The sequence below is a fragment of the Quercus robur genome, chromosome 4 (assembly GCF_932294415.1).
Source record: "Quercus robur chromosome 4, dhQueRobu3.1, whole genome shotgun sequence".
Taxonomy (NCBI): Eukaryota; Viridiplantae; Streptophyta; class Magnoliopsida; order Fagales; family Fagaceae; genus Quercus; species Quercus robur.
Window position 1 is genome coordinate 6,769,169 of NC_065537.1, and position 13,025 is coordinate 6,782,193.

Below are 13,025 nucleotides of genomic sequence, written 5' to 3' on the forward strand. Positions count from 1 at the left end.
ATCCCTTCTGCTTGTGGTCGGGGTGACTTGTTTTAATTTTTTTATACAGAGGAGTCAGTGTTGAGGTTCTTGACCCAATAAAAAAATGGAAAAATGAAACTGACTGTTGGTTTTCTACGCAACCTTCCTCTAGAAAATATACTCGCCACGCTCTTCTGTAAAGCGTGTGTAGTAAACAAAGCCCTCTTCTAGGACCTGCCCAAATGGATTTTATAAGTTATGGTGATTTCTACAATTTTACGCTCTTTTCACTGGCACCAGAAATGGAAGAGCACTCATATAGAGTCTCGTAAAAATTAATAAACAAACAATGTCAATTTGAACTTTGGCCCATTTTTGTAAGTGAAAGTTTGGTTCACCCCATTAAGCTCATATTTATATTAATTTATTTTTGAGGACTCATGTTTAATGTGTATATCATTTGGTGGGGACATTGTAAAAAATAAAAATTTAAAAACATAACCTCATCTTTTAAAGTAATTTGTATACAAGACTACCGTGCACTATTATGATGATTGAAGGTAAATGTTAAACAATTATTTTTACATTAATTCATCACTTTAAAGTTGTGGTGATATTAATAGAAACGTCATATCTCTAGACTGTTTTTTCTTTTTGATACATTGATAGCTAAAAAGAGATTTGAATTATGTACGTATTTGTTAGAAATATCAAGAGATGTAAGTTAAATTACAAATTTCTTATAATAATAGCCTCATTAAGGACTCGATAGTACATATGGCACTGCTTATTGTTGCTACATAACATGGGGTTGATGAGAATAGACCAAAAAGACTCCATTTCTTTTATTTATTTATTTATTTTTAGTTACAAGGCAACGACCATGACTTTCTCCTCTAAAAATCATCAAAACCCAATTTTGAAAATTTTCTCTTGGAAACATTTTCTCTTCATATTCACTAGGAGAAAAACTGTCTTTCTTTTCGGATCACGAATTTATTAGCCCTAAGGTTTTTTGTAGGGGGGTTATTAGCCCTAAGGTCTTTTTTTAGGGGGATTATCATCATAACTATAGGGTAGTTTGATCATAATTATGTCGCACTTATTTATAATGTCATTTTTGAAATTTGGATCAAATGATGTTGATATTGCCAATTGCGTTCTTCAAATGCAGATATAGATTGACAGTGATGGTAACCAGCAAGACTATATATTAAAGAACCCGTGTATTAGCAATTTGCTTCGCACTAACCTCCCCTCCAATCAGCCAAGACTATGCCTATTGGCTAGAAATACCGTTTTTGTCTCCGTTTTCCGTGAAACACCCTATCTCTTCGGCATCTTTGGAATGCCCTATCATTTCTCTCTCTTTACCAAGTCTGATATTAGAAAATAATCATGGCTTGTTTTTGTAAATGTTTTTTGTTTTACCTAACTAACTTTATAATATGCCAATCCAAACTTTATCTTTTTTTTCTTTGGATAATTAGATTGATTAGGAAAGAGATTTGATAATTAAATGTCTTATTTGAAAACACTAATTGAGTTATGAGACTCTTGACAATTTTAATTGAACTTAAAACTGAGAGATATAAAACTGACAATTTTTCTTTTTCTTTTTCTTATTGTATTTATTTACATGAGTTGTAGCAGATTGTAAATATACCAAAGTCTAGCTTTTTATTGGTTCATTTATGGGGGTTTTAAAATCATCTTTAATATCTTACCTTCATGATCTTAATTACCATAGGTCCTAACCCAGCTCAATTCTAACAAAAATTGCGACATTTAATATAAAGTATTCTTCTGGCTATCTTGGTGCACGAAACGTGTATATGGTTGAATTATTGTAAAGGGTGTCAGAACCCAAAAATGTTTAACTTACATTTTATGCAATTGATTGTTGTCTATAGTTAACACTTTTTTTGTTTTGTAAAGTTGTTAGACGCAGGAATGGGTAAGAAACGCCGATTGCCAGTTGTAGAAGTTGGCGAAGGACCCTCGAGTTCACGACAGAGAGGGGAGGAGCTGCAAGCCGCCCATACTAGTGATGCTGGGTCACAACCCACAGGTAGTTTACATATCTTGAAATGTAACGTTTGATATTTATTACTGTTGTAACTAATTTTTCAGTCGTTTGCTGCAGGAAAGGAGAGGGACCATCCATTGACAATTGTGCAAGTTGGCCAAGGTTCATCACGCTCACGAGACATCATGCAGGAGGAGTTAAGGGCCGCCTATGATGCTGAGCACGCAAGATGGGAGGAAGGAGATGATTATGATGATGATGAGACACAGCCGCCTTCTGCAGGTAGTTATTCGTACAGTGCAAAATATTCTTAGGGTAACACTTTTATGTTTGCTGTTAATGACTAAACACCTATATCTTTAACCTTATGTTTATATGGTTTCAATTTTTTAGTAGTTTTGACTTGATACATACTTTAATTATTCAAGTAAAATGAAATTTACTAATTGAATGAATTAAAATTCACACAATGATCCAAAAATTTAAAATGTATAAATAAGATTAACAATTTTTTATCTCTTTTGGTTCACTAAAGTTCCTTTTTTTTTTGTAATAAAAAAAAATTCAATAGGAGAAGTTAAAGATTTTGAGACATGAAGAATTTCAAACATTACTACCTCTTCCCCATCATACAATTGTAATAAGATACATGATATAGCTCCCTTCTTCGAATGCGTTAAATGATGTCTCATGCTTCCTTGCGCTCTTGTGCATTAGAAATTTCAATGATTTTTAAGATTGAGTCATCTAACTGCACTTTCAGAGAAACTATGTCAGTGCTGTAAAGTAAAACCTAGAAGTTTGATGATAATGTGTAAAGTTCAAACCGTCCAAAATTCTGCTGGTTGATGAATTGGTGATGCAATTTGAAGAAAATCAATTGCTTTTAATAGAGCATCAACAACCATGAGTTCTATTGCCTAACAAAGGATCACTGTCAAATTTAATTCATTAAGTGTTCAAATACAGATTAAAGACATCTATGCTGGAACTACTATTTTTAAGTTCCACATTAACAAATGTTGTTGGGATTTCATGACCCAACTATTCAATTCTTGGATTATAACATTAGTATTCCAAACAACCTAAAGCATAGTTTCTGGCAGCAACCACAAACTTATATTGGCATGAGAAGAGAACCTACCTTATAGCCTTAAACACCTGCCAATACTCTCCCATGAAAATGAAGACAATTGAACCTTTCATTTTTAATTGAGGAGACTCAAAGCAAAGAAGCAGACAACTAAGATAGCTTAGCTCAGTTGTACATCTCCACAAGAAGAAGATATAGGGTCAACTATAAATATATATATATATATATATATATATATATATATAATAGAAATTCATTAATTATTACAAACAACTGTACATTGGAGGCATTAAGACTTGTGCTGATTATCAAAAATTAAACTGCAATATTTGTGCAGAGTGCACATCAGAAATCTAAGTCATACGCTTAAAAAACTATTCCATAATTATGTTCATTATAATATTTTTCAACAAGCTAATAAAACCTATAAGCATATGTAAATGAGTTGATGTGCTGTAGCAAATTTTAGAGTTCCTAACACAATTATTGTTTCATTAACTCCAAATACAAATACAAGTCTCCCTCTTCCCTCACTAAGCTTGAGAAAACTCTTAATTTTATTTTTCATTTTATCATTAAAAATTTCGGAAAATATATTTTAAACTACTGCTCTTACTGCATTTTAATTAACTTTTCCCTTCTGTTTCTAAGAAAAAAAAAAAAAAACACACTTTTCCCTTGTAAAAATGTGCAGTTTGCACAGTATAGAAATCAGTTTTTAATTTTATGATGGATATATTTAGATGTAAACAAAAGAACACAATTAATGTTGGGGGGACATTACCTTATGTAATGGTAAAGTCACGGGGTGGTCACAAGGGCGGCACCAAGTGAAGATTAGGGGGTTGAAAACTTTAAATAAACCATCTGAGCTAGCCAAAAAAGAAAAAGAAAAGAACAAAAGTATAAGAGCTAAATAAAAAAAAAGAATTATGTATAATATTTTTAAAATATTTTTTTGACCCTTTGAAATAAAATTTTGAACTCCTGATCCCAAACTTTTTAAATTCAACAGATAAAATGAGCTTAAATATGATTATCTAGACAATATCTTAGCATTTTTAAACATTAAATGCAAAAAGCCCAACAAGAAAGTAGAAAATTTGTTGACCTTAAAATTCAAGAAAATTTTCTGTATGGTTCTCTGCTTTTGAATTTCTTATTTCCTTCTTTGTATTCTGCTTTCATGTCTTGGTATTTAGCTTATGCTTCTGCTCCATTTATCTTTCATTTTTTTTTTTTATGCTCTGTTGATGCTGTTTTCAAATGGGTTTTCTGGTTGGTTTGTATGAAGGGATTTTTCTTGGTATCTGATGGAGTTTTCAGTGTTGGGTTTACAGTGGCTATTTTTGGGTCTTCCTGAGAATTGTTAAGGGTTTGACAGTGGGGTTTTGGCTGTAGTTCCAGTGGGATTTTTCTTGGCTTATTCTAGGATATTTGTAGTGAGAGTTTTGGAGGATTTGCTGGGTTATTTTCAGTGGGGGTTGAGATTGTCGATTTTGGGGTTGATTTTATGGGTTAAAACAGGGATATTTATGGTTCTATTTGGGTTTGCAAGGGCATTGTTTTTGGGTATTTTTGGTGGTGTTCTTGGCTGGGAATTTGGGTGTTTCTCTATAAAGTTTGTAGGGGTTTAGAGCTGGGTTTTTGGTTGGATTTCTATATGATTGAGGGATTCTTGCAGGTTTTGTTTGTGAGAAGGTTTTTTTGTGTATTTTCTGGGTTTTGATAGTTTTTGTAGTGTCTGGGAGTTTGGGTGTTTCTCTGTGGAGAGGGTAGAGACGTGTGTGAAAAATATTGAGGAAACTTGATTTGCATGGGAGGCCTTACTTATTTTTTAGTAAAAGATGGTGAGGTCGCGTGGGATGGGAGATCGCTTTTTCTTTGGCATCTGGCCAGCTTGCAATTTGTTGAGGGTATGGAAAATTTTTGGTTGTGCATGGAACCAAATTGGCTGTGCAAACTTGGGGGTAAGGACAAAATTTGTTACATCTTCTCCTAGATGGGTTCTAGAAGAAGTGAGATTTAGGGAAATGATCCAATTAAGTACCACCACTTGACATAATTAGGGACCAAATCAATTTCAAATGTGCACTTCTTTAAGAAATTAATAAAAAGCAAGTAATACTAAGGAATTGGACTTGTTCCTCGGAAAAGTAAATGAATTTCTAAGGAACACAAACTCCAATAAAATTGGACTCAATAAATATAGTGGCACACATTTCATGCAAAATCAAGTAATGCTAAGAAGGGAAATGGTAATGAGTGTCCTTCAGTAAATTTTACTAAACTTCTTTGGAGTTTGGGTTCATATCAACTAAGTTCAACACTTTTAAAAACAACTAATTCGGTCTCTAAAGGATATTTTTATTCCTAACTCCATTTAGCATAGTTACTTTTATCTCATATTTTGTTCACTATGGATGTGTAATGTCCTTGTCATCAGAGAAAAAACAAAAAGAAAAGAGGGGGTCAAGTCAGATTTTTAGTTCGCACGTGCCCCCTACCTAACACCACTCCCCATCACTCATTTTCACCCACCTCTCTTCTCTCTTTTGGCTGGCTGTCTCTTTTCTGTGTTTCATTTTCTTTCTTTTATCTTTACTTAAACACACACACACACACACACTCACTTCCACACTCACCCACCGGCCTCCACTCCAAAGCAATCAATCCTCACCATCATTTTTTCGACAAGATCACCAGAAAAATACTTAGGAACCCCAAAGCATCTTCATCACTTTATTTGAGGTAAAAGTTCTAATTTCTTTTGATGGGTATTATGTTCTTGTTTGAGGTTATTTTACCCAAGCTGTAATAATGATATTCATGTGATTTACGAGCTTTGGAAATGATATTCAACTTGGCTGTGCATGTACATGACACTGGCAGTAATGGTATTATGGTTGAATTATATGCAACTTACATATATTTTTTGGATAAAAACAGTTTTTTATTTTTGAAAGGGATAAAAACAGCTTTTAGATAGAGACATCGACTTATTTGTTATTATCAGTTTCTTTAAGTATCAAAATCTCCACATTTACAAAGATCACATATATCATGTTAGTTGAGCACTTGAGCTATATACAGTGACTTCTCTGTAATTGTGAACTTTGAAATTTCATTCTCTCTAATAATGGTTTACTATATGCAGGCGATTTGGTCCAAGAAACCGCACCATCCAATGATGGGCGTGCAGAAGATTCAGTTCAGGAATCCCCAATATCCAATAATATAAATAAAAAACGTGGAATAACGCTAATGCAGCGTATATGGGCTCTTCCACCGAACAAGAAACTTGTATGTGGGTTAAATGGGAGCAAGCAACCGGTTGGGGAAAGCGGGCAAACATTCAAAAGGTGGTTGGGCACCTTATGCATCTGCCGCAACTATTGCCCACTTATGCCTGCTACTTGGACGCATGTCGACCGTAAATGCAAAGAAAACGCTTGGGTAGAGATAGAGGTTGTATCAAATTAAGATACTTTTAATTGTTATGTATAGTCATGTATGTGCTAAATGGCATTTTCAGTAGGGTGAATTATTGCACTATGCTAACTCATTTTTTGCATTTCAGAAAAAATGGATCATTGACCCAGAGATTATTAGCCCAGCTAATCAAATGAACTGGGCAATGCATTTATTAGGAGAGTTGAGAAGGAACCGAAGAAGTAAGTTAAAAAAAAAAATGCTACCCAAAAGATGCGTTAAAAGAAGAAGTGTATAAAAACAAACCATCTTGGGCTGACGAGCAGGACTACCGCGCACTAGTTGACTATTGGTTTGATTCTAAAACGAAGGTTGCGCTATTTTCTTGCTCTATTTTCTTGCTCTATTTTCTTGCTCTATACCGAGTACAGTGTTTTAACTGATTTGTTTGTTTTAATTTGTTGGCGGGAATGTGTAAAGGAATTAGTGGATACGAACAAGAGAAGTCGTTCGTTTCAGAAGGATATAGCGAGGACAGGGCCTATAAGTTTTGCACAAACTGCTGATAATATGGTAAGAAATGCATTATACAATAACTAGCCAAGTTTTAACGCTCTACTATTTTAATTGAACTTGTGACATATTGGTGGTATCAATAAATTCTAGTTGTATTTATTTATTTATTTTGTTGTTGAAAGAACATGGTCGATTCGAATTCATGGAAATTAAAATAGATTTTGCATGGAGATGACAGTAATGGTGGCAATGCCCAACGTTGTCGTAGGGTCCAAACTAAGCAATCCACAATTTCATTACTGTAATAATACAAACTTCTTGGTTTAGAATTAATCAATATTAAAAAAGCACAAAAGAGTTTCCGTACATATTGTTTGGTTGAATTAAAATTATTATGTGTGATGAATCTGAAGAGTTTGAAGAAACTAGTTTACTGAAATTATTATGTTTGCATGTTTATGACTGTTAATAGACATTTCTTGTGATGTTTCCTGTTTTTGATTAGTGATTTCATTAATATTTATGTTTGCCACTTTGTTAGCAAGAGTTTAGTTTGGTATATAGCAATTGGGATGCATATAGGCAGGGGGTTGTAGCTGCGTTTCAAACGTGGCTATGGAGTAATTGTAAAAATATTTAGGGGGTTGTAGCTGCGTTTAAAACGTGGCTATAGACAAATTATAAAAATAGTGCTATGGTTATAGCCGCGTTTTAAACGTGGCTATAGGTAACAGATATAACCACATTTAAGAAACGTGGCTATAGACAAATTCTAAAAATAGTTAGGGGGTTATAGCCGCGTTTTAAACGTGGCTATAGGTAACAGATATAACCACATTTAAGAAACGTGGCTATAGTTGTGGCATATAGTTATGGCCACACTTTTTCAAACGTTACCTCTTACAAAATGACTATTTTATTAAATCTAATATTATAAAGAGTGTTGGTACCAAAAACCGCTTGATACAAAGCATTCACATGAAGAAAACAACTCGTCTTTTTGAACGTAATAAACTACATGTTTACGGAATTTGTTTTATGGTTATATTGCATGTTATGTTCCAAATTCCATTTGCTATGTTTGGTTGTCGCTTCATACCGACATAAATTTTCACTATTGTAATGAGACTGTTGAATATGATGTAGGCAAAAGAAAACGGCCAAGCAGTGGAGCGTGCAGATGTTTTCATAAAAGCATACAGCAAGAAAGATGGGACTCCTATTAGTAATGAAGTGCGAGACAAGATTGTAAGCCTATATCATAACCTATTTATTTTCTAATTTGTGCGTGAAATGTTTATAGCAAATAATATGTTATTTGGTTCTTATATGAAAACAGGATAAAATGAAAGAAATTTTAAACAACGGGGGCAAGCTAGTAGGAGACCATCGCGATGGAATTCTCTGGGCAAAAGATGATGCGTTTGCTCAAGTGATGGGCGAAGAACGTTCTGGACGTGTCCGTGGGGTCGGTTTTGGACCAACCCCATCAGGAAGAAGTGGGTCCAACCTTCCATGTGTGCTTGGGCCGTCGTCCACTGAAACGGTCCAACGAATGATTGCATTGGAAAATTCGATGAGGGACCAACTTGCTGACTCAGAGCAAAGGCATCAGCAGCAACTGGCCGAAGCACTGGCCGAAGCAAAGCGGGAGTCAGATGCACGGCATGAGCAGCAACTAGCCGAAGCACTGGCCGAAGCAAAGCGGGAGTCAAATGCACGGCATGAGCAGCAACTGGCCGAAGCAATGCGCGAATCAGAAACACGGCATCAGCAGCAGCTAGACGAAACAAAGCGGGAAATGGCCGATACAAAGCGGAGAATGGATGAAATAGTAGCCTTCTTCCAAAAGAACATGCCACCATCCAGTTTAACTGGATATTCAGGTAATACAAACTTTGTGTTTTAGTTAATGAAACTTGCGTGTTTATCGCAATATTATGTGCTACTAATTTTGTGTATATAATATTTTCAGGATATAGCGCAACATCATAGTATAATATCTTCGTGGACTCTTCATGGACTCTTCATGTATAATTGTTTGGATATTCGGAATATGGTAACTTCGTGGATATTGAAAATATTGTAAACATAATTGTAATATTGTTTGGACTCTTCGTGGACTCTTCATGTATAGTTGTTTGGATATTTATTTAGAGAAAATTAATACTTGAGAAAATTCGTACTTGATATTTTGTTGGAATTTTGGGTTGTTATTAGAGATATTTTGGGTTGTTATTGGAATTCTGGGTTGTTATTGGAATTCTGGGTTGTTTGACAGGTTTGTAAAAATCTGCCCAGCAAAAGGAAATAAAAAGGAAAAAAAAAAAATACTATAGCCACGTTTTTAAAACGATAAAAACGTGGCTATAGACCAAATTCATAATAAGAATTCGGGGGGCTTAGGCCGCACTTAAAACGTGGCCTAACGTTGTAATCTTGGGCCGCGTTTAAAACGCGGCCTAAGAGTAGAACCTTAGGCCGCGTTTTAAGCGCGGCCTAAGACTGAACCTTAGGCCACGGTTAAAACGCGGCTTAAATGAGTGTACAGTCCGTCACAATGGGAGGTATGGCCGCACTTTTTAAACGCGGCCTAAGGTTGAACCTTGGGCTGCGTTTTAAACGTGGCCTAAGGTTCACCCTTGGGCTGCGTTTGAAACGCGGCCTAAGGTTGAACCTTGGGCTGCGTTTTAAACGCGGCCTAAGGTTCAATCTTAGGCTGCGTTCAAAACGCGGCCTAAGGTTAAACGCGGCCTAAGCCCATACCCTTAGGCCGCGTTTTAAACGGGGCTATAGGGCCCGGGCTTGGGCCGCGGTTAAAAAGTGCGGCCATAGGACCATCAGTCCTATAGTCACGGGTTTTAGGCCACATTAGAAACCGTGGCCTAAAAAAACGTGGCTATAGGCTATAGCCACGTTTTTTTGGCATGTAGCCGCGTTTTAAAAACGCGGCCAGAAGTCCTTTTTTTTGTAGTGCCTTAAGCAATCTATTTGGGTTTTTGTGAAAGCTAAATGTTAGGACATATGTGGATCATCTTAAGAACATATGTCATTTAGAATTGACTAATCCTTTGACAAAACGCACTTTACTTATAATTGGGTAGATTTATGATGTGTTTAATATTTCAAGGAATAAGAGTTCAAGTCCAAGTTTTGAAGCCATGCAAATCTGTCCAAGAATCAAGTGAAGAAGTGCTGCTCTTTAAAATGTGAAACTCGACAGATTTAAAATGTGAAACTCGATAGATAAGCTCGACAGCAGTATCTATCGAGAATTACGAAAATCAATTTTTCAAAACTGTTTTTCACGCATATTCAAGCTATGTGTTTAGGTTTTCTTTTCTCAAAACCCTAGACATATATAAGGATTATTTTAAGGGTCGTCTCATATGATGAAAATGTTTTATTCAAGCATATTGTGACCGGAGATAATTTGCCCTAGTTCATCTTCTCTTGAAAAAGCTGCTGCGTTTGTACGCCGTAGGATTTTGTGACCCAAGAGCTTCTTGATCTTCATATTGATGAACTGAAGAACTTTGCAGCCAACATCTTTCTTAAGTTGGTGTGTTAGTCACGTACTGGGATCCATGCATCAATTGGTTAGTCACATATGATAGTTTTTAGACCCCTTTAAAACTCAATTGATTTAACCTAGGTAATTAGCCAAGTTGTTATTTAGTCCAATTTAACAAATCTAGGTTATCACAATCACAAATATCATATCATGCAAAGCAGCGGAAAGATAAATAACACAAGATATGATCACCCAAGAAACCAAACCGGTAAAAACCTGGGAAAGATTTAACCTAGCTATCCTCAAGGTAAAAAGCAAATCCACTAGAAAGAATCGAAGTTCATACAATAAGACTTACAAACCCCCACGCTCGACTTCTTATTGCTACCAACCGGTAGAACTTACTGACACGACCACGTGCAAGCTCTGAATCTACGGACTCCTTCTTTCTTTGGCCTTTGCAAAACACAAACACTCCCGTTTGTGACTTTGAGATCCCACTCAAAGGTTTAGCAACACAAACTCTCCTGTTCGTGACTCCAAGACCACCCTTGAAGGTTTAGATCATCAACACCTTTGATGACAAGAGAAGGCAGCAACTTCTACAATACCGGATCTTGAGATTCTTCAAGGAATAGTACCGGTAGAAGACATAAAAGAGTTTTTTAGGAACAGAACCTAAAATACAAAAGAGGCACACTCTTTTCTCTCTGAAAAGCCACAAAAAAACGTGCTTAGGGTTTCCTTTATATACTGGGAGAAGTAGATTAGAAACCCTAATCCTTAATGGGCTTGAACTGTTATTTGGGTTTAATTAAAATTCTACAGATACGACTTTCGATCGACCGAGCCTGTCTTTCGATCGATCGAACCAGACAGATTATGAAATCTTCTTCCTGCAACTTGTATGTTCTTGAATCTTGACTTGAACTACATTGAGCATTGTCTAATAAAACCTATAGACTTTTAGATCTATATCTAGACAAGTTTGTATTCATGATTTGCCAATTGTTTAAAACATTTAGAACCTAACAATGTACTTGGAGCCGTGCATTGAAAAGAGAGATTGTCACTACATTACAAGTCTAACTGTGTATTGGGGTAAGGGTTTAACTGTAGGTTGGTATAAGATACTGGGATTCCTTTACTTGTAACCGCTTGTTTTGATAATAGTGTATTCTTGGGAGTGGTGACCTTAAATTCACTCGGTGGGGTTTTATCTCAGAGGTTTTCCCCATTCGTAAACAAATCACCTTGTCAAATTTATTTTCCACTGCATTTAGTTATTTGGTGATTTGTTTGTGCTACCACGCGCTTTGCATGTTAATTGAATCTAATTAATTCACTTGGCTAATTAATTGGTTAATTTACCATGAGGGTTCAATACATTCTTGGCCTATTAAGTGGTATCAGAGCAGACACACTCTAATTAGGGTTAATCTTTGCTGTGTGAACCATTGACCCATGTTTGTCATGGATAGAGGATAATCTTTAATAATACCTCCTTTATTTGATGGCACTAACTATGCATACTGCAAAGTACGCATGAGAGCTTTCTTGCAGTCATTAGATGAAAAAGTGTGGCAAGTTGTAGAGATTGACTGGACTAAGTTAAAGGAAGCGCCAGCTGATTGGGATGATGCTAGGATTAAAGAGACAAACTTCAACAGCAAAACATTGAATGCATTATTTAGCACAGTCACGAATGAGGAGTTCAAAAAGATATCCTCCATTGAAACTACAAAGAAAGCATGGACCATCCTCCAGACAACCTATGAAGGAACTAAGGCTGTCAATGATTCAAAGTTTCAAAAGCTTACCACGAGCTTTAAAGAGATTAAGATGGAGGAGGATGAGTTGTTCGATGAGTTCTATGCCAAGCTCAAGGACTTAGTAAACTCTGCCTTTAATCTTGGGAAAACCATTCCCGAAACCAAGATTGTTAGAAAGGTGCTCAGATTTCTACCTGAGAGATTCCATGCCAAGATCATCACCGCCACTGAGGAATCAAAAGACATTGATAAAATTCCTTTGACATAGTTGGTTGGCAACTTGCAGACCTATGAATTGGGTTTGATCAAGATTGGGAAATAGAGTAAGGGTAAGATTATGGCACTGAAGGCCAAAAACAGTGACATAGATGAGACTTCGGACGATGAAGATTCTAAAATGAAATCCTATATCACAAGGCAATTCAAAAATTTCATGAAGAACACCAATGCGAAAGGATTTGACAATGACCGAAAGTAATCCAATTCTTCACAATTCAAAAGCCATGATAAAGGGGAGAAGGATGCTAGGGATGGCGGTCAGTACACTGTTCTCTCTGGACCAAAGTGCTTCGGATATCAAGGTTTTAGGCATATGAAACAAGAATGTCCAACCTATCTCAAGACCGTTGGGAAAAGCAAAGCCCTTGCTGCTACCTTGAGTGACACTGAGCTTGAGGATTTTCCACCTTCTTTTTGGGGTCGGTCGAA

At 36.0% G+C, this 13,025-nt stretch overlaps 2 protein-coding genes across 2 annotated transcripts; both read left to right on the top strand.

The window, feature by feature from the left end:
* Positions 1 to 1,878: 1,878 nt before the first annotated feature.
* LOC126724347 (uncharacterized) lies at positions 1,879 to 2,304 on the top strand. Its single transcript, XM_050428926.1, has 2 exons — positions 1,879 to 2,032; positions 2,108 to 2,304. The coding sequence occupies exons 1-2, from the start codon at positions 1,915 to 1,917 to the stop codon at positions 2,302 to 2,304; spliced, it is 315 nt and encodes a 104-aa protein (XP_050284883.1). The 5' UTR covers positions 1,879 to 1,914.
* Positions 2,305 to 5,934: 3,630 nt separating this feature from the next.
* On the top strand, positions 5,935 to 9,086 carry LOC126721267 (uncharacterized). Its single transcript, XM_050424322.1, has 6 exons — positions 5,935 to 5,980; positions 6,241 to 6,445; positions 6,947 to 7,088; positions 8,178 to 8,279; positions 8,371 to 8,917; positions 9,007 to 9,086. The coding sequence occupies exons 1-6, from the start codon at positions 5,935 to 5,937 to the stop codon at positions 9,024 to 9,026; spliced, it is 1,062 nt and encodes a 353-aa protein (XP_050280279.1). The 3' UTR covers positions 9,027 to 9,086.
* Positions 9,087 to 13,025: the final 3,939 nt, after the last annotated feature.

Coding starts and splice junctions, on each gene's coding strand:
- LOC126724347 (XM_050428926.1), top strand. CDS start 1,915: ATGGGTAAGAAACGCCGATTGCCAGTTGTAGAAGTTGGCGAAGGACCC. Junction 2,033..2,107: donor TGCTGGGTCACAACCCACAG/GTAGTTTACATA, acceptor CGTTTGCTGCAG/GAAAGGAGAGGGACCATCCA.
- LOC126721267 (XM_050424322.1), top strand. CDS start 5,935: ATGATATTCAACTTGGCTGTGCATGTACATGACACTGGCAGTAATG. Junction 6,446..6,946: donor AGCGGGCAAACATTCAAAAG/GTGGTTGGGCAC, acceptor TACCGAGTACAG/TGTTTTAACTGATTTGTTTG. Junction 8,918..9,006: donor CAGTTTAACTGGATATTCAG/GTAATACAAACT, acceptor TAATATTTTCAG/GATATAGCGCAACATCATAG.